The sequence below is a fragment of the Cibotium barometz genome, chromosome 28, assembly GCF_041138505.1.
Source record: "Cibotium barometz isolate CiBa-2024 chromosome 28, ASM4113850v1, whole genome shotgun sequence".
NCBI lineage: Eukaryota > Viridiplantae > Streptophyta > Polypodiopsida > Cyatheales > Cibotiaceae > Cibotium > Cibotium barometz.
The window spans coordinates 38,121,677-38,143,385 of record NC_141073.1 but is presented as its reverse complement, the minus strand read 5'-3'; the positions used below and the strand labels follow the sequence as shown (position 1 = coordinate 38,143,385).

Sequence of the window (21,709 nt, the reverse complement as noted above, 5' to 3'; positions counted from 1 at the left end):
GGCCTCAGGACCATGTTGTAAAAGACCATGGGGAGGACAAAATCCAAGGGTGTGAAACCGAAGGCGCCAATCAAGGCGTTAATGTCCCCGAAGAAGGGTATCATCGCTGATATCAAGGTGGCCAGGGCTACGTAGCACCCCCTCAGAAACAGCCTTGGTACAAGATTTCTCAAGGAAAACATCCCCATGCTTGCATCGGAAGACTTCCCTTCCAACACCTCAAACATCGGCTGCGAATACACCTGCATGGCATGCCATCAAATCAACATTTTTTTGGGTAGGAAATAAACATCCTAAAATAAAATAAACTGCCCTGCCTCTTTAACTTAATGGACTTTATTATTTTGAATAGGTGAATATATTATATTGTTTTTACAAAGGATGAACCAGTTTAATTGGCAAAAACAAATATGCAACCCTCAACAAAACAAGGATTGTAGCATTTCTAAACTCCTAATTAACTCCACTTTAAAAACTCACACCAACACTTAGCCCTTTGTATTTGTGGGTATTTAAGGAAGCAAACCTAACAAGTATGATCTACTAGGCATGCTTCTTCACACTTCCATCCATCAGACAAACATCTTTGTATGCTCTTTTCTTAGTCTTAATGTCGCTCACATAAACTAGATCATATCATACCGACCAACTAGCTTGCCCGTGGAGGAGGAACCGTTCTCTTGAACACACACCGCCGCCCTTCTGTGTCCTCTTCTGTAATCCCCCTTCCTCAGAGGAAAAAGAGGTTCCTACACCTTCTCGCTCTCCTTGGCTTCCGGTTGGTTGTCTTCTCATATTTGACTGTATTAGTCCATGGGGGACACAACATGGAAGGCTACAGCTTAGGTCAGGTTCACAACCACCACATGGCTCTTCTAGGTTCATCAACCCCTTGGTAGCCAAACCCACCAGATGGAAGCTTATCAACAAGAAAGGCTTATTGACCCCTTGGCAGCCAAACCCATGGAAGCTTATTCTGGCTTTCCTAGGCTGGGACACGTGGGTGGACACCACACAAAAGTCCAAGAAAAACATCAACATGTTAGGAACAGAATCCAAGTTCGCTACCAAAAAAAGTTGCCTAACGTCACCTAACTAGTCAAAATAAGGGTAGAGCCTTGGCCTTAGCCAATCTCTTCCCTGAATGCTACGGACATGTCAACTATCCTAGCATTTTCATCTCTGTGTATTTAGGAGATCCTCCTCTTTTTTTTTGTTTTTTGGAGGGAGTTGCAAATGCATGTGTATGATCAAGCGATGGTTGCTATTTTACATGCTATCAAGATGTGGCACCATACCATGCAGTCACCAGTCCAGACACCTGTCCATTTATGTAACAATTTCAATGAAGAGGCAATCGTTAATACATGATGTTAATACATTTCTTGGCATGCACTCCTTTGCCTACTGCGCTCATCTCTGCACTGTGTTCTGCCTGTGTATCGAGAACTTTACATGGTATCATTGCAACCCTACCCACTCTTGTGCCTGCGGCAGCCCATCAAAAGCCCACTGCCCAACAATAACTCACTCAGGGCCTCATGACGCCTGGACCCCGCCTCTGAGGAATCTTCTTGTATGCCCTGCTGCCCTCTACCAATGAGGCTGGCTTCACACCTGAGCAATCTGTTTCTGCAGATTCGGCTTTTCCCCTAGAGGAGAGGAGAGCCACGCTAGTTCCTACACATCTGGCCTTTCCCCACCGAGGGGAGCCCTTTCTTGCTCTTGCAAAACTAGGCCCCTCCCATGAAGGAGGGCTCTTGTTTACCTCTGCAAAATCAGCCCCCTCGAACGAAGGGGGCCCTTTGACCCCACCTGCAGTGTCACTGCATGCTGCTGTACATGCTTCTCCTACCGTGCCCAAGACACTACTGGTTGACCTCGACAAAGAGTGTTCATTTTGATGTAGCCATCTTCAACACCCCTTTTTTGGTGAACCGGCAACCAACTGAGGAGATAATCTCTGGTTTTTGTGCTCTCTAACTGCTGGTCCTAACTCTGCATCTCCCCACAGAGGGAGCCCCTCCGTACCTTCTTGCAGATACAGTCCCCGCACTCCCATACAAAGGGGGGGGCTCTCTCTTCGCCCTAGCCACACGGATAGCAAATCAAGACCCCTGCACACATGCCAATGCTGCAAAGCTCCCCTCAAACGATGGAGGGACCCTGTTCGAATTTGGCGAAACCGCCCCCTCCAGCAACGGGGGGGGCTTATTTCCAAAGCACTGCCGCTGCCTCTTCCACAGTGGGGGGCCCTGTTTGCTTCTTCAGGCCTGGCATACAACGCCTCAGGCCTCTCCCAACCCAGTGCACTTGATGCTCTCCCACAGTGGGGGGCCCTGCTTAGCATGGCTATCTGCATGCTTTATTCTAAGCCCATTTCTGATGATGAAGGTGCACAGCAACTTACCCTTCCGAGGCCACTAAGCCCTCTTCAAGCCTTTACAATTGAGGCAGGCTCTGCCCCCATTGCTCCTGCAGAGGATGACGATCCTTAACTCAGCACCCCAAATCAAGCTCTTCTCACTGCAGAAGAAGCAGGCCTCAGAATCCCCACTCATATTCCTTCATATCTACACCCTTATGCTGCACTTCCTGATGATGCAAAATTTCTTCAAGGGCCTGATCCAGCCCTCAGTTCAGCCTCTGCTGCATGCCCTGAACTCACAAAGGGGGCATCCATAACCGCCTTGTACGCATTACCTGCTGGCCCTACCCACTCAGCGGGCCTCATCTCTAAAACCTCACCACATGATCTCTTTATTGGCCTGCATGCTGTCACCTCTATTGCTTCTCTCAATGACCAACGTTTTATTGACCGAATCAGCCCATCCAGCCTCATCTCTCTAGGCATCCCATGGCTTTTACAATGACAACCCCGCACACCCCGGCTTCTACTTTGACTCCCCCTTGTACATGAGACAGGGGGAATCTTTCCTCATCTCTGTTGAGATCCTGTCTAAACGTGATCCTTTGGTTTTGGGTTATTTTGGTTTTCCTTTTACTCAACCACAACTCTTGGCTCCATTTTTGGGTCTGAGTCCTCTTTTTTTAATACATTACACGTCCACTAGCTTCATCCATTTCACCAACAGTATGATCATTCTTAGAGTAGCAACTCTTCATCCTGGAAACAAAAGATTTTTGGGTAAGACAAACTTAGGTTTCTGATGTATCTTTGCCCAGTGCTTGATCCAGCCACAAAGCAACCATGTGGGAAAGTTTGTCCATTTTGAGCATTGATAATTCTTTTATCCAGCTGCAAAGCAAGGATGCTTTTTCATTTGGGCACAACGGTACCCTTCCTTTCAGGCTTTCTAAACGTACATGTGTGTGAGGCGTGAAACATGCATACATACATGTACATGTATGTAATATGTATAAGCATACATGTGTGTCTGTGGGCGTGAGACATGCACATACATACATGTACATGTACAGCATATACACAGACACGTATACATGCACACAAACAGTTATGCATACACACACACAAATGCAAAACAAGTAAATAAATTTCCTTCTGAAGATTACCAAGAAAAGCCTGGTGCATGTATTTGGCTAAAACTGTTTTTAAAATGCAACTCACCAATGCCACAGCCAAAAGCTGTATGATGACAAACATATTGGCTATAAAGATAAGCCAGTTGGGCACAAGAGCTGGTTGGCCTGATGGAGCCAGGTTGGACAGGAGGTCTCCTGAGGCTTGATTACCGAACGCCCAATACCCAGAGACCGCGACGGAAGAGAAGGTTGATACCACCACCGCATAGCACAAAGACAAACCCTTGAACATCTTTCCTGATACAGGAGGGGCCAACGTAGCCTAATAGAGATAGAAACAATACATAAGAAATCAATCAGAATGAATTAAAAACAACAGGTTATGCCTTAATTGAACTCATAAAGATGCATTTTGGGCATGATGAAGCAAGGCAAAAGCATTAAGAAAGGAATGATTTGAAAGATTCTTGCAACTAAGATTAAACTTTTGTTGGGTAAAGTTTAATAAGTTAACTAGTACCTGTATCTCAGGGATAATGCCATTTCCAAAGGTTGTAGCAATGACAGCTAAAGAATTGAAAACTCCAAACATTTTGCTCACTCTCCCCCCTTGAAGAGTGTAATCTTTCTCAGTAGAGTAATGGTGGCCTACAGCCCAGCACAGCATGGAGTAAGGATTATGTTTAATTAGATGTGTTAAAAGACTTATTAACTCAAGTTAGTGGATACATTCACAAATTAGAACATACTTTCAGGGCCTCAGACCCAAAAGTTTGGCCGTTGCCCAGTTCCAACCTGCATAGATTGAGCCGCCCACCGCACATATGCTGTATCCCAGGCACATTAGCAAAGATAAAAGGTTGATGTATCTCAACGAGTGGAAGGACGGCAGCTGAGACAAAACCAGCATCACTATCCCAAAAAAAATGATAAACTCGTAAAGCTGTATAGGTCCATCTGCGTGGTAGATTGAATAGATTAACTGCAAAAAGATTTCAAAAAAAAAAGTTCAATACATACAGCTTAGATTGAATTTTTGAAACAAATAAATCAAGAAAAGCTTACATGTCCCTTGTGGTGGTAGATTGAATACATTTAACTGTTTTTTCGTTTTATCAAGAGATTAAACATAAATCATTTGCTAATGAATGAAAACATGCAGTCATGACTTTCCAGCAAACTTAAAATCGTTTTTTTGGAAGAGACCTTCATGCTTTGGCCCCCAAGCACAATGCATCCAATAACTGAGCCTAGACACACTGCAAATTGCACAGGTGCTACTGTGTAGAGACTCCATTTGGGTCCTGCATTTCCAACAAGCTCCCCATAAATACGTTATTCACAAAAAAACAAATTTATGCAAGAGTAAGTCATTATGTCAGCTTCTTGAAACATCAAAGTTCTATTTAAAGTTCATCACCAGTTGAGATATGCAAGTATACTTTAGACGTTTTACCATCTTACCCACTCAACTGGCAGCTATACGGCATTGGAACATATAAAACAGCTTTACTTGAGCTTAATGTCGAATGGGGAAAGTCTAGAACTTTGTGTACATACTTGCTTAAGACAAGTAATAGTGGCTAGACTATTTTAAAGTTTTGCTCAGTCTAGTGTGACCAGTAGTCCCTTGTACACAAGTCATTTTTAACAATAAAGAATACGCATTCATTCCCTTATAATAGAATACTTGTGAGCTCTTCTCTCTACTCTATTCTTGCTTACGTGTATGTTATTGAATCTTGCTTACATGATAGATGCATGCTAGATAGGTTGCATACTCTTACCTACTCTACTCTTGCTTGCATGTATGCTATTGAATCTTGCTTGCTTGATGGATGCATGCTAGATAGGTTTGTTTATAGCTTTCTCTTTTCCATGAGTAGTTTCTTTTCTATCCACCTTTCGTGAGAGAGAACCACCCACGAAGGCTATCTTTTCTTACCTCCATCTAGGCATAGAGAACTTTTCCTTCACCCCCTAAGCAAAGAAGCATTCGGTGTGACAACAGAGTGAGGATGCTATGGATGAGCTAGTGCATCCACATCGGGGAGTTGCATTGTGGCTTGAATGCAATGATGAAATAGGCATCCCAATGTAAAACGGCCCTAAAACCTCCTAAAATTGGTGGGATGTTCAACATTCAAATAGGGCCTAAAATTGCAAGAGTAATGACAACTAGAGGGTACACATCTTGTTTAACTGTATAAAGGGACAGAAGTGTATGGAAGCTATGTAAAATGAGATGTAAAGTCTTTGTTAGGCGAATTTATTAATATAAATATATATTCCAAAAAAAAAGTCCTCCTTGTTGGAACACAAGAAGAGGTAATCAGTGACCTCCCAAGGAGGTATTGGCATCATCTAGTTTTAACACCCACTTTCACAACCCAAACCAAAAAAAGAACAAGAACACATGTGACAGAAGTGCCTCGCCAATTGTGCCCATGAGAAAATTTTGTCAGTTCAAGCTCTTACATTCTCATGAAAGGCTTTACACATTTACAATGGAAGTTGGAAGATGAGAAGACGACAGCCGGTGCGAAACACTTCCACCACGAGTGCATAGAGAGCTTGCCTATTTCATTTTTGGTGGTTGGGAGGCATACCTAGGATGTCCCGGGCCAAATCTCGGAAGCGGATGTAGCGACGGCCGGTGGATTCCATGTGCTCCAGCACCTTGGAGAGGAGGTTGTAGGCGTAGAAGGTGACCGCGGCACCAAGCAGCAGGAACAACACGCCCGCCTCCCACCCCAGCCCAGCAAATGCGAAGGGCAGGCTCAGCAGCGCCGGGGCTGCTATAGAGGTCGTCAGATGGTACCCACCATGGACCCAATTTCCTGCCAAACACCAGTACACAGCCGAATCTTAATCCATTGTCTCTCAGAAGCTCACCATAGAGGTCGTCTTGCTGATTAGACCATTACCTTTTGATTCTAGAACAAACATCGCCCCCGCGTCCGCCTCAGGGGCACGCCCCACTTCCCCCTTGTAATGAACACCATCGCTGCTGCTTTTCTCGACATCAGCAACTCTAGCTGATAAAGACTCCATGGGGGAAACAACCTTAAGTGGATCAAACTGGACGATTACCACTTACACCTTAACTTCGAAGCTAACGAAGGAGGAGACACTCAAAAGGCTCTGATTGATGATACACGCAGAAGGCTCTGATTGACGATAGGCATGCAAAGCAGCTTCCTCCATCAATAATATACGGATCTTGCACATTGCTGAGCTGTTTGGTGATTTTCTTCCCACGTGGGAGGACTTTTCAAAGCCGTCCAGGTGGCCCAAAACGTCTCCTAAGGACCGGACTTTTTCTGGCACTTCGTACGACACTACGGCGGCCAGCCTTGGGCGTCGCCGACCTCATGGGCCATCGTGTGGACACTGGAAATCTTTCACGTGCTCGTGTTACGTGACCGTCCGTGTGGGACCCCCCCCCACGAATTGGAAGGTGAGTGATTGGTCCACATGGCACCTCAGCATGTGGAAGTCCCCTTCTTTTTTTATGCCTTGTCCATACATAACCTTTGTTGTTCCAATTGGGAAGGTGAATGATTGGTCCACATTGCATGACCTCTATATTTCCACCCATGATTGGTCAACATGGCATCTCCTCTATGTGGAGGTCCCCTTCTTTGGAATTCATATCAATCCTCTCATTGTGCATACAAAATCATTTTATTTTTCCCAAAATAGGTTTTTAGTACAAGATAATCTTTGACTATCATTAATGTGCAGTTACAATCTATAATTTATGGTGAATACAATTTATGATAATACATTTTTTCTTTCATGTTCTTCGAATCTAGAGCTAGTTTAAAGTAAAGAGCTACTCTATATTGTTTATGGTAATACAATTTTTTCTTTCATGGTGGTTGAATTTAGGGTTGGTTTAAAGTCAAAGCTGTGTATGGCATTTAAGCATTAGTTTTTACTTATTTAATGAGTTTTTTTTCCTAAATGAATAGTTAGAAATAAAGTTAAGTGTTAATGTGAACTACTTCATAGGTGTTATGGTTTTACCTGCCCGACCTACCGTAAGGTGCTTTGCCATCTTACCGACTTGAATGTGCACTTAGCTTTTGCTCGAACATAGAAAGTGGTCTTACCTTGAGCTTAATGTTAAATAGGGAAAGTCTAAGGACTTTGTGTACATACTTGCCATCTTACCGACTTGAATGTGCACTTAGCTTTTGCTCGAACATAGAAAGTGGTCTTACCTTGAGCTTAATATTAAATAGGGAAAGTCTAAGGACTTTGTGTACATACTTGCTTTTAAGACTAGTACTAGAGGCCATAACATATGTAAGTTTGGTCGGCCCAGTGTGAAACTAGTCATTTGTATATAAGTCATTTTTGACACTAAGTAATACATAATCATTCCCTTGCAATAGAATGCTTATGAGCTCTTCTCTTCTCTCTTCTTACTTACATGTATGCTACTGAATCTTGCTTGCATGATGGATGCATGCTAGATAGGTTTGTTTGTAGGTTTCCCTCTTGCATTAGCTTCTTTTTCTTCCCCCAATTTTTGTGAGAGAGAACCATCGATGAAGGCTATCTCTTCTTGTCTCCCTCTAGGCATAGGGAGCTCGTCCTTCACCCCATTGGGCAAAGGAGCATTCCGGTATAACAATGGAGTGAGGACACGACGGACGATGAGCTAACACACCCACATTGGAAAGCTGCAATCACGGCTCTAAGGCAAGGCCCAACGACACATGATTTGAAAGGCTAAGGTAAGCTCTTCACTAGTTTATATTTGGCACCGCTGACAAGGACTAGCCTAGGGGTTGGCTCCATTCACCGTCCATTCTAAGCTATTAGGATCAATATTGCCTTGTGTTGATTAGGAGGTGACATTCCAAAAAACATACAGACTTGGAGTCTCGGATGTGTTAGTTTTGTTGTTTTTATTTTGATTTGAAGCTTGTTGCATTAGAGCATTCTATTTTTATCTCTTGGAAGGAAAAAATCTTAGTTTCTTGATGATTTGCATAATTTTGAAGCCCATAAGGCTTTGATCTTGTTGCATTGAGCCGAGGAATAGCTTAGCAATTGTGAGTAAGAGTGGAATCCACTTTGAAAACATAAGTATTAAGCTCTATTAGGTGTGGATTAGAGTTAGATATGTAAATTTTGTTAATGCATTATATATTTTTTAATGTATTGTTGGAATGTGTAACTTGAAAGCATGCAAAAAAACTTAATTACTTGCATAATCACCATTAGGTAGAATTAAGATCCTTAATTATTCCGATCAAGTCTTAAAAATCTTAAAAAACTCTAAAAATTAGGCCATTTGAGCTCTCCGGTTGAGAAATGTGCACCCATAGTCCCGCCATGAGCCTGTATACGTGTTATAACCCTTACACGTGGGACTTACACCTGGCAACACATGGGATGCATACACATTGATATGTGAGATTTACACGCTAGTAATGCATGGGACATGCGGGTGTTGCGTGGGAAAACCAATGTGAACGGGTAACATTCATGGGTGATGGTTGTAGGCCAAAGACCTAATGATGTGTAGCATGGGGGTACCAGCAGAGCGAGGACACAAGGGGGCGTGTGAGTATGGTGTGTGGCTAGTAAGGTACACACTAGATGCCTAGGGTCACTGGTATATATAATGGTTGGGTGGTCAAACCTCGTATACTAAGCTAGGTTTATTTGAGCTATTTTTGAAGTTCTTCTTCTTCTCTCTCACATTTTTGCATGAGGCTACTTTTCACAGGGCTAGGACAGCTTGCATGGAGGCTGACATTGTTGAAATGTGCAATGTAAAATGTGTGGGAGTGAATCTTGGGCTTGAGTATGTGGATGCATCCTAGAGGTGCAAGATATTGTGGTAAGATAAGAATGCCACATATGATATTGTATGGTGTGTGAGTGTTGACCAAAAGAGTGGAAAAGAGTGTGCCACATGGATGCACACATGTAAAGTGAGATGAGGGTTATCTATATTAGAAGCCTCATTGTATGGTTCATTAAAACATGCAATAGAGCTATTGTTGAGTGTGCAATCTCTCTCTCTCTCTCTCTCTCTCTCTCTCTTTTTAGTCATGGAGTTTCTTGTGTGGTATAACCCAGCTTAGTTATGCTTAATCTATTTTGTCTAATCACCATGATCAATCCCCTAGTAGGGATTTTAACATGGTATCAGAGCTAGGATGGGATCTTGGTCATGGTGCATATCTATGTATAATTTTTTTCTTTATGAGGTTATTTAATTAAGTATTTCATTATGTATTAGCATTTTGATTAAGAAAAAAAATTATACACACTCATATTATCATTTATATTTGCATTTATGAGGATTTGAGAGAGATTTTCACTCGATTTTCATTAGAAGATGAAGCTGCGAAGATTGCATGAAGGGAGATGCAATGGAGCCACCATCGTCAAGATTGAAGTGAAGATTTGCATCATGGGGGATGCAAAATCGAGTTGTCATCATCAAGGAGAAGCTACCAAGGAGATTTGTGAAGGTATTTTGGTGATTTTGCCTCTAATTTGGTGTTTGAGCATGGAAGATTGCTCGTATTTATGAAGGTTTGCTATGTGGTTAGACTTTGATTCCTACAGCTCTTGCATTTAGGCAACGAGCATGTTGAAGGTGTGTGTACTTGTCAAGATTGTGGCAAGCAAGGTTGCAGGCTTATTTGGGAGTCCTTGTGTGTGCGTTAACAGGAGGATGCACTTGTAGATGTCGCTCATGGAAGATAAGCAATGTTCGGTGGAAGCAAGAGGAAGCTTTCATAAGGTATAGCACCTATGGTTTCTTGCGAGAAATCTGTGTTAAAGCACCCTTGGAAATGGATGCATGCATGGCGCATGGATATTGTGAAGCTCATGAAGGTCATGTCAAAAGCCATGGTAACCTCACAACAACGGAGGTTCGCAAAGATACGGAGGTGTTAGGTGTAGAGTGGCAAAGAGCCAATGCCGCCAGGTGCATTACAGAGGCAAAGATTTGGAGCTGTGGTAACTTGAAGGTTACAGAGAGATCGCACTATGGAGGAATAATTTTTGGACTTCTATGAAATATTCTTCAAGAAAGAGGCATGAAGACTACTAGCATAAGGAGCTCCTCTTGCCATTGAAGCTCAAGAAGCAATGCAGTCAAGGAGAAGAAGGTCGACGCTCACAGTCATGGTTCACACACCTGCAATGGCCTACGGAGAGCAACAGTAGTGTGGAAGAAGGCATTTATGGATTTGGCACATAAATTAGCATGTAACTACAGTAAATTGCAAAAAGCAATGAAGTTTGGCACATTAGAGAGAGTTTCAAAGACTGTGGATAGGGAGTCATGTGATAGGCAGTCATGTAAAGTATACAAAATCATTACTGGAGGAGCAAGGTCAGTAGACAAAGAGCTATGGAAATTTGAATTATAGTAGAGGAGCTACTGTAGTAGGGGAAAGGAAAGTTCATGTTGAGGGTGAACCGTGGTCACTGATAATGCAGGCTGTTATGTACGGCAAGAGATGTTGAGCAGTAGGTATAATGGAAAAGTGTAGAAGCAGGAAGCGAGCATGGTAAGCTTGCAACCGTGAAGGAAGCTTTGAGAAGAAGACCACGTGTGTGGGTCCAAAGTTGCAGCAATGCAGGAAAGTGCAAAAGACAAAAAAGTCATTGAAGACGACAACGAGGAAAGCGCGTGGAGATGCTGCCAATCCTTAAATTGTTTAATAAACCCAAACCTCCAAACTTTTATAAGCTTAAAGGAAGATTCACACACACATTTTTATTTGAAAGGTTTCATTCACATGTTTCAAAAACATTGTTAACAATATGTGAAGATTGAGATGTTCACACACACATGGGTGCCCTACCCTTGCTTGCACGCATAAAAAGGATTATATTTTTTTCTCACCCGAAATATGAGGGTCCTCTGCACGAGCTTGGGGAGCTCAAAAGGAATGTAATTGTGGTGTGCGTTGAGTTGTGCACACATAAGCGCCGCACTTCATGCGTTGGTTTCCACTCGAATATTTATGTTCAAATTGGACTCAGTGGTTCTGTTGTGAGCAAGTGGGCTCAAAATAGACTTCGTGTCTAGGTTGGCTAGGCACATGCACACACACTTGTTGAGCACTCCAATTTTCATTGAGGGGGAGTCTTGAGATTAACAATGCCAAATTGTTGGGGGTGAGAAGTGAGTTGGTCAAATTGATTGGAGAGATTATATGCACACATCCAAATTTACATTGAGGAGGGGTGTTAAAATGTGCAATGTAAAGTGTGTGAGAGTGAATCTTGGGCTTAAGTATGTGAACACATACTAGAGGTGCAAGATATTATGGTAATATAAGAATGCCACATATGATATTGTATGGTGTATGAGTGTTGACCAAAAGAGTGTGCCATATGGATATACACATGTAAAGTAAGATGAGGGCTATCTATATTAGAAGCCTCATTGTATGGTTAAGATATTATGCAATAGAGCTATTGTTGAGTATGCAATCTCTCTCTCTCTAGTCATGGAGTTTCTTGAGTGGTAAAACCCACCTTAGTTATGCTTAATCTATTTTGTCTAATCACCATGATCAATCCTATAGTAGGGATTTTGATAGACATTTGGTATCAGAGCTTAGGCTTTTATTCTTGGCTATGGGGGAAGCCTAATTGTAGGTCTGTGAGCAAGCTTGAGCATGGAGATTAAACATGGAGATCATTAGCTCGCGTGTCGGCTGTCCGATTTTTAAAAAAATCTATTTGTTGACGTCAGATTTTCATTGATGATAGGATTTTCGTCGACTCCTGCCGTCTGTTGTTCCGTCATACTCTATCGTTGTTTTGTTGCCATTGTTGTCATTGTCATACTCTATCATTGTTTTGTTGCCATTGTTGCCATTGTTGTCATTGTCATATGATGTCGGTGTTGTGGTGGCTAAGCTAAGCCACAAGCACCTTTGCCATGGTGCTTATGCTACTTCACAAGCCAAGACACTCATCCTCTCTCGCTACCTTGCTACACGAACCATCGCCGTCCACCAGGTCATCGCATTCCCAGTTCACCTCGTGAGGTTACGTACCATTCTTTCAATAGAGAAAGAAAGAAAAAAGCCCATGTTTCAATTACTCAAAGCTTATTTTTTTTTAAAAAAAGAGAAAGCCCTAAGATTCTTTAATTCAAAGGTTCTAAGAGGAGGGTCATGCATAATGTATATTGGCTCCTCTGGTGGTCCGTTTCTTGTAGCATCTAGCATGATCTTTGAAGAGGTAGCTCTACACAGCTTCTGCATATTCATCGGTTTCGACACCCATACGACCAAAGGGGCTTACTTATCCCTTCTCTTTAAATTTTCCATTGTTTGGTGCTTCTTACATATTATTGGTTAAAAAATAAAATTCGATCACTCTACCCCACAATCACCAGAATCTGTCCCTCTTCACACCAACAAATGCATGATTTGTGGGAGCAAATGAATTTATTTATGAATGATATTCGCACTATGATAACACCTATAGTACCTCAGTCGACTTTAGATACCCATCCCTTGGGTAATTGTGAGGGCACAGTGAAAAAAGGATTAAAGCCAAAACTTGCACTAAAAATTTCAAAACCACCAAAGTACATTGGCACTTTACCTTCTCGCACAGCTAATGTAGTATATCAATGGCTTTCTAAGTGGAAACAATGTTTTACTTTATGTGATATCATAGATGAGCACATTAGAATCCAACATACTACATAAATTTTGTAAGATGTGGCTTATTGTTAAGTGGAAGAATTTCAAAAGGACAAGGCAATCCTGAATACTTGGGAGGAATTTAAGGATATGCTTATTAAGAATTTTATGCCACCAGATGAGTAAAGTAGAGTCCTTGATACTTGGTTTTTTCTCTCAAAAGAATCTTGCAGCTCAAGAGTATGCTAACAAGTATCGAGAGGTGTTCATGAAAATTTCACAAATTTTACGAGATATTATAGATTCATAATTTTTTCTTGGGATTAAATGATAAACTTCGACCATAGTGTGTTGTGAGAAGTGTCAGACTCTATCCTAAGATATAAAAATGGATTTAGTTTATGAAGATGGTCGAAAAGGTCAAAACAAGACAGTGGGTCAAGTTTCCAAGTCTCATTTTATGCAACTTATGAAGCTACTAGTGGGAAAAAAAAATAGCTATGTCTAGTGTACATTCTTTTACAAGGACTCTAGCAAGGGTTAAGAGAAAGGTGTCAATGAAGAATGATCGCAGATCTTCTCACTCCAGAACAGTTTGAGAAAGCAAAGAGTGAAGGCTTATGCTCTTGTGTGGGCAAACACCAAAGTTGTGATTGTCCCATTGAACACATACTTGCAAACATGACCACTAAGTCTATAGATTCAGATCACGGGGATCATCCCGAGGAAGATTTATTGGATGATACTCCAAAGCAAACCCCCCAACATTCTAGTAGGATACTCTTAGTGTTAATTGAGAAATGAATACCCATGGTTGTAGATATAGTTTTATCTTTAGAGGTTAGTTGCTAGTTTTCGGTCACTGAACTTATTGTCATGAAGGGTTTAATTAAAGGAAAACCAATGAAGGTTCTCTTTGATACAAGCTCTAGCTATAATGTGGTTAGTTTTCAACTTGTTAAGAAGTTAATTTTTAAGACTCAACCATCACCATATCAGTACACAACTGAGCTAGAAGATGACAAATGAATATAAGTTTGGAACCAACAGGTTGTAAGCCTTGGTCTCACCATTCAATCCTACTTTGAGGAGCTCAACTTTGATATTACTCATCTAGCACATTTTGATGTTGTGCTAAGGAAAGAATATCATATATGAAAGAAGCCTCTAATCAACTTTACAATGCATGTTTATCAAATCATGCATGAGCAGAGGACGCATCACATTAAAGGTAAGGTAGATCTACCCAAGAATGCATGAGGAGAGGATGCATCACATTAAAGGTTTAAGGTAGATCTACCCAAGAATGCATTAATTATTGCTACATAAATGTTAAAAATATCTTGTCTCTTTCTATATTGGTGTAATGAAGCAACACCTTTAATTTAGGTCTAGGACCTTGGTCATGGTCTCAAGTATAAAAAGAGGCTCATGGGCTATCATCGTACCTTTGAACTTTAGAACTTTCTATTTTTTGAAACCTTTTGACATCTTGGCTCTTTTCTTGGAGATGGCCTTCCCTGGTTTAAGGCTCATGAAAAGCTTGATAACCATCCTCTTGGTAAGAGGTGAACTCAATTAAGCATCACAGCCATTCTATGAGATTATCCTTAATCTTGTATTAATCTATGATAATTTGTTTCTAATCTAAGCTTTATGATCACTCCATTTCAATTGATATCAAAGCTCTTAACTTAGATTCTTACTTAACGAGTGATTAATGATAATCATTTCAATTGATATCAAAGCTCTTAACTTAGATTCTTACTTAACGAGTGATTAATGATAATCATTTTTAAATCATGCTTAATTTTATTTTTAAAATGCATAATCTTAATCTTGATTAATGATGATCATTTTTGGATTATTATTATTCAATTTTTCAAAATACATTATCTTGATTTTGATTAGTGTTAATCATTTTCAAAATTAATTTTTACACAGTTTATAGATTTGCTAATTTCTTATTCAAAGTACAACAACAAGTTGCAAATGGAAGGCTCATTGATTTGTCTGTCATCATCGAGCTCTTACAAAGCTTTCTACTTTTTTGTCAACTAGTCCACATTCTAGGCCTTTGAGAAGCAAAAACTCTTCCCAATAAAATGCACAGTAGAGAAGGGCACCTTCACCCAGTAGTTTTGGAAGCAACATAGGCTTAGCTACTTTAGCTTCAGAAGCAACATCGGCTTCACTACTTTCAAGCAAAAAACAACTACTGTAGAAAAGTAACTTGACAGTTGTTGGCAAATCTTGATGCATGCCTAGCAAAAAAGGATTCAATCCATGCATGATGGATAAATTTACAGACAATTGCATATATACATGGAAGGGTTGATGAAACGCATGCCAAATTTAACAATCTACAACATTTGCTTGCAAAAAGTATGTTGGAAGACTCAACAGAGGCCATCATTGAGCTGTGGATGTGTGTATGATACTAAGTGGATCCTGTAACAAAGGATTAATGTCCTAACAGCATACATCAATTAACGATTATAACAGTTCAAGAAGGGATACACATAGGCAACCCTTTTGGGCAACAGATATCCAAAGGCATGTGGTTTTCTCTACAAGCATTTAAAGAGGCCATGTGTGAGTACTAAAGGTTATAAATACTCAGCACAAGCAGTGTATAAAGCAATTGTGCGGAAGAGGGATAAACTGCAAACAACGACCTCAACAAGGTCTTAGAAGGGGAAGCAACCTGTAACCAAAGGGCAAAGGTCAACACAAGATTTCATGCTAAGTTCAACAACCTTCTTTGCAATCTCCAAAGCTACAAAGAGACAACGATCACTGCTCCAAGGGTAACTAGTGCAGGGCATGCATCTGGCTGGAGTCACTATCATCACACAAGAATACAGAGCTAGCCATTGCATTTGGAAACATAGGGCATAAGTCCATCTCGTCAAGACCGCCTGTGCACTGGGAAGCAGCACGCAATGCACCTCATACGCTTCATTGCCTTTCTGTGAGGCAGGCCCAGCTGGATTGTGCTGAGCATTGGCATCCTCTACAGCTAGGATGATTCTTCAACCAATCACTTTCCTATTTTTCTTGCTGTGGTTTTTGTTTTTGTGGGTGGTAAAAGGAGCCGTTGGGGGCCTGCACCTTGCCCTCCTTTGCCAAGAAGTGCATCATTCTATTAAAAAAAAAAGAGAACAAAATAGTAGCCGTCATCGCTTTTGCAACAAGCTCAGGCATTTGTTCACAGCAACAGGCACAATTCAATCTTTTCTAAGCGTAGCGCATCGTTCAGGCGTTCATGTTTAGCTCCTGTGGTCATCAAGGCCCTCAAAGAACCTGAACGCGACCAGCGCACTCTGTACAGTGTAACGGCACACTAATCCACAGCACACAGCGACTCAGACATTCGTGAGCACAGGCAGTAGCTTTTTTACCACAACAGCAACATAGCAGACCACAAGAGATCGCTCAACATAGCAACAACCACCACAGTGGGCTCTTCAGCGGTATTTCATAGGTGGCGACACACCCAAACTGGCGTTTTAAAGGCGGCAGCAAAACCGAACTGCAGTGGCCTATACATTACCTACACAATTCCGTGCCCATGAATGCTACACACGCCCAATAACACTAGCCTGCCGTTCAGAACATAGATCTGTGGTTCCACGCGCAAGAGCAACAGCGATGATGCATAGCATATCTCTTTGCACTAATCGCTAGCAGCCGCACCCAAGCGCAAGCAACTTCTTTGTATAGCGTTAAAAAAAAACTAGAGCAAGAAATAAGAAATCTTATACTAAGACACATAAGCTGGGGACTAAGAACTCCATATAGGCATAACCGCTTCAATACCATAGGTTAAATTAAAGAGGGTGGCATTGGTGGCATTGCTGCCTTGTAGGAAGTTCGATAAGCCGACAACTTTTGTTCCCTATCGTTGCGGCTGGCCTCCACAGTTTTAGTCACAATGGCAAACAAGATTTTCTTTGTGCTTTCCGCCTAGCCATTCGCTTGTGGGTAATAGGGGGAAGGACTTTCTGTGAGTGACAAGGAACTCTTGCACGAGGAATTGGATTACCGCATTAATGAAATGTGTCCCATTGTCGCTGATGAGCTCGAGGGGGCAACTGAAGCGTGTGATGACTAACTCATAAATGAATTTGGTAATCGATTACGTCAGCTTTGCAAGTTGCCCGAGCTTTTACCCACTTAGTGCAATAGTCCAAAGCAGCTATTATATATCGAGCTTGAGTGTATTTGGCCGTTGGATTGATGGATCCAATGAAATCTATGCCCCATTTCTCAAATGGTTGTAAAGACACAACTGGGTGTGCAGGGGCATGCGGTCCTTGAAGTGGGGAATTGATGTATGCTGGCACTCGTCTCACACCGCTTGACATATTCTTCTACATCCACCATTAGAGTGGGCCACCATAACCCAATCGTGAGGACCTTACATGCGGTGATATCTACTGCAAAGTGCTCCCCAGCACATGCAGAGTGAGCATGTTCAAGAAGGAGGACATACTCATCTTCTTGAACACAACATCATAGAATTTTATCTTTCCCCTACCTATAAAGTTGGCTTGAAAATGAGCTGGTAGGGGGTTTCCTGTTTAATTAGGCAACGGGCACGGTCTTTATTGAGGAGGGGATCCACTAGTAATCTGTTAGCTAAGAAGTGTGCCACCTCCTTGCCCCATTCAGGAAATCAAGCATATTTAAAATAGGGCGGCATCTGGTAAATCATCATCTACTCCCCTCGAAGGTTCAACGTTGGGGATCCTTGACATGTGGTCTGCTCTAGAAATGCTAAGAGCCTTTCCTTATTGTGACAATGAAGTCAAACTCAAGAAATATAATTAGCCACCTAGTGATTCTTCCTTTCATACAGGGCTTGTTTACCAGAGGTACAGGAGAGCTTGATGGTCTACAAAGAAAACAAACTTAGTTGCGAGAAGATAATGGCAAAACTTCTTGATGTTCTAGACCATGGCTAATCCTTCTCTCTCAGTCGTGGTGTAGTTCCTCTCCACTTCATTGAGTTGCCAATAGGCAACAGGCAGAGCTGATGGGGAAATCCATCTTGTGTTCTCGTAGTTGGGCCAGCACACATCCAACAGCAAAAGCTCAGGCATCCATGTGGACATGGAAGATAATCATCCTAGTTGGAGGACCTAGGAATCAGAGCACTTGCCAAGGATTTTTTGTGCACTGTGTAAGCCCGTTGGCATTCTTCAATCCACTCTAAGATAATCAAGAGTACTTAAAGAGGTCGAGCAATATCAGCGTACATAAAAATGAGTCACCGTCGATAGTAGCCGACATGCCCCATGAAAGCGCTGGACTCCGTTGAAGTTGGTGGGTGGAAGTAGCTCAAGGATGAGCCGCACTTTACTATCATCTATAGAGATTCCTTGCCTGGAGACAATGTGTCCTAGGATCACTTCGTGTCGAACCCAAAATTGACATTTAAGTGGGTTTAACAAGATGCGATATAGTCTACACCTTTATGACACTCCTTTATGACACTGCGCAAACATGCAAGGTGCGCCTTCTAGGAGGAGTTGACACAAAGGTCATCCATAAAGATCTCAAGGAATTTCCTAAGATATTCCTTATAAGCCATGCACCTAAGACGTTGGAAGGTACCGGGGGCATTGGTCAACCCGAAGGGCATAACACGGTATGCATATGTACCCCATTCATAGATAAATCTGGCATCAATTAGTATGTCGATCTCTTCTCGGACCATCTTGGATTATTTTAGGTTCATTGGATAAACCCATTGTTTAACTTTTCTAGCTCCATCAACCATTGTTTGACTGGCCTAGCTCCATCAACCATTGGGATGGTGTGCTGGACTACTTCTGGAGGTATACCTTTCATCCGTGTACTTCCAGGCAAAGAAATCCTAGAATTCTATCAGTAGAGAGAGATGAGCTCAATCTCTTCCTCTATAGAGAGGTCTTGTCCAATATATACCGGCCTCGGGTCTTCGTTTGGGCTTGCCAGATTTATCTCTTTGACTTTGGCTAGACCATCATAAGCTGTCCTTGGTTGTCCACTGTGAGACCTTTGGGCCAAATCATATTGGATGAATCTGACGGCCCTCTGGAAAGTCTTGAAATGTTGAGACACTTGTCTGGTCTCTTCATATTTAACACTTTATTTGTCTAATAACCTTTTGGCTTCTTTTTCTGACAGTGCTAACTTTTTGTTGCATGCTCTGCATGCTGAAGCAGCAAAGCTTTTCTAGTTCTAGTGTGGAATCAACGAGCCCTACTGGCTATGAAATGGTTGTTGTGGACCAGAAGGGAGCTATTAGTGAACTCCTTTTGCCACATTTCATTTAAGTGGTCATGTGCTTCCACATCCCCAACATACTTCAGCAGCAGAGCAGCCAGTGGATATCTGAATTGTTTGGGAAGACATATCGTTCTAGCCATCAAGCCTATGAGTCTTATGGGAGTGTGTGCCCTGCTCTAATGGCCTCTTCGAGTTCTTGGGGTGCTACATTGGGCAGGTATGTTGAGCTAAGCATATATAGAGATGTAATTTCATGCCCATCTACTGTAGGCGAACCTTGTGCTGGTGCATCTAGGTAAAATGTCTAGGGTAGCAAGGATATGCATCTAGTTCTCAAAGTTTTCTGGCTTTGGAACTATCCTTTTCATCTTTGAGTGTCTTGTGGCATGTCTGACATAGATGGACTATAGTGGATCAGTTGTTGTGACAGAGTCCTCTGAGAATGGTCTACCACTCATTGGGTGTACCTTCCATGTGCGTAGATTGATCAGGAATGTTTGATCCTTTCTCCGAATGTATATATGGTCGATATCCTAGTCTTGTGAACCATTTTTTATTCTCTCATGAATGGTATGCCAAGGATGCAGCCGTAAGAAACTGGCTGACATCCAAAGTTCATCACCACAAAGGTATGGTGGTAAGTAGCTCCAAGGATCTTAATTTTTAGATCCCTCAGTAGACCAATAGGTCTAGTTCTAGCTCCATCAACAAGTTTAACCAACAATGTTGTGTCATCCATGGTAGGTGCTCCCCATTTTTCCCACCATTGTTTTGTAACAATGCTCCCTCCTGCTCCCCCATCCAAGATTGCTATGACTTGGAGGCCATTGAAGGTCTGCATTAAGTTCATAACCTTCAAAGTATTTTCCAAGATTATTCACTCAAACTGTGGGGGTGCCAATTATCTCATGGGGTATAAGAAGTTCTTCTTCATCACATTCATTAGAGCTTTTAGGCTCCATAGATTCGTGCATGCCTACCCTAAGGCGTCCATCCATCTAGTCCTTCAGATCATTCCATAGACTTGGGCTACCTTGGAGCAAGGTGCCGATAGGGATTTGGATCTGAGAAGAGAGGAAAGAAGAGAGACCTGCAATGTCTCTTAGAGTGGAGGTTGTCCCATGTGAGGAAGGTTGATTTGGCTTAGTTTTAAGCTATTTTGAGTGTACAGTATGGGAACAAGGATTTCTGTACTCGTTCTCCTAAGATGGTCGTCCCCCAGATTTCTACGATATTCAACCACCTTATTTCCCTACTCGGGGGTAGTTGTTGCAGTGTTTTGCCATCCTATTCATGTCTCTAGCCCGTGGCATTGGGACTGCTAAGTACACTAGGTACATTTGGTCTCCCTCCATAACATAGTGACTTAGGCTTTGAGAGGGCGGGCTTGTTGGCTCTAGGGTTTCATAGTAGGTAGGAACTTATAGAATTTCCCCCTCATCCCCTTCTTTGAAGATTTCTGTCAGGGTTAGCTAACAAACTAGTGCAACTCTTGGCAGTGGGGGTTAAGGTGGGAACACCAATAGTGGTAAGGGCATTTCAGGTACCCTGAGGATTCCTCTTTGGGCCACTTCTTGGCCTAGTTGAGGAGCGTTATGGAGTGCCAGTGCTGGCAAAGCCAGCAGTTGTCTCGGGTTGGCTGATAAGGCCTAGGGTAGAGCACAAGCTAGAGCAGCTCTCTGATGATAGCAGTTTGTAATTTCATGATTGCCCCATTTTATGCAATATGTGCAATAGAGGTTACGATGGGGTCTCATATAAGGACACTCCCTTCCGGTAGTTAGCTTGACAAACCAGGCACCATACAGACTCCCTCTTTGGATAGAGATGGGATTAGCCACCCCAATCCCGACCTTGGTTGGTTCTCCATTGTTGGGTCATTTGCAGTGGCCAGTTGCTTGACTTGATGTCCAGACATGGACTCTTTGCCTTTTCCCTCATATTATGTGCTAGTGGTCTTGAAAGAAGCTTCTGATGTGCCCTCATGAAGTTCTCGGGAACGTGTTCCCTTGAAATTGTCCTCAAAATCTATAGCACTCCTGCAACATTGCTCAAAGGAGGTATGGCCCAAGGCATACAATGAGTTGTGTAAGGGCACATCATCAAGACTCTCTAGCAATATCCCTATTAATCTTTCAAAGGAGGTATGGCCCAAGGCATACAATGAGTTGTGTAAGGGCACATCATCAAGACTCTCTAGCAATATCCCTATTAATCTTTCATCAAAGAACTTGTCTCTAGCACTACAGAGTGAGTGGAGATATCTAACT

General features: G+C 42.1%; 1 protein-coding gene across 1 annotated transcript in view; it reads right to left on the bottom strand.

Moving 5' to 3' along the window:
* The window catches only part of LOC147622808 (GABA transporter 1-like), a 7,073-nt gene extending 381 nt beyond the window's left edge, over nucleotides 1-6,692 (bottom strand). The window contains exons 1-7 of the mRNA XM_086822461.1: nucleotides 6,432-6,692; nucleotides 6,114-6,344; nucleotides 4,711-4,808; nucleotides 4,300-4,486; nucleotides 4,025-4,152; nucleotides 3,590-3,826; nucleotides 1-242 (exon numbers count right to left, since the gene is read on the bottom strand). The exon at nucleotides 1-242 is cut by the window's left edge and continues 381 nt beyond it. Of these exons, the coding sequence (XP_086678587.1) occupies nucleotides 1-242; nucleotides 3,590-3,826; nucleotides 4,025-4,152; nucleotides 4,300-4,486; nucleotides 4,711-4,808; nucleotides 6,114-6,344; nucleotides 6,432-6,558 (1,250 nt within the window). The 5' untranslated portion in view covers nucleotides 6,559-6,692. The remainder of the gene's footprint in view (nucleotides 243-3,589; nucleotides 3,827-4,024; nucleotides 4,153-4,299; nucleotides 4,487-4,710; nucleotides 4,809-6,113; nucleotides 6,345-6,431) is intronic.
* Nucleotides 6,693-21,709: the final 15,017 nt, after the last annotated feature.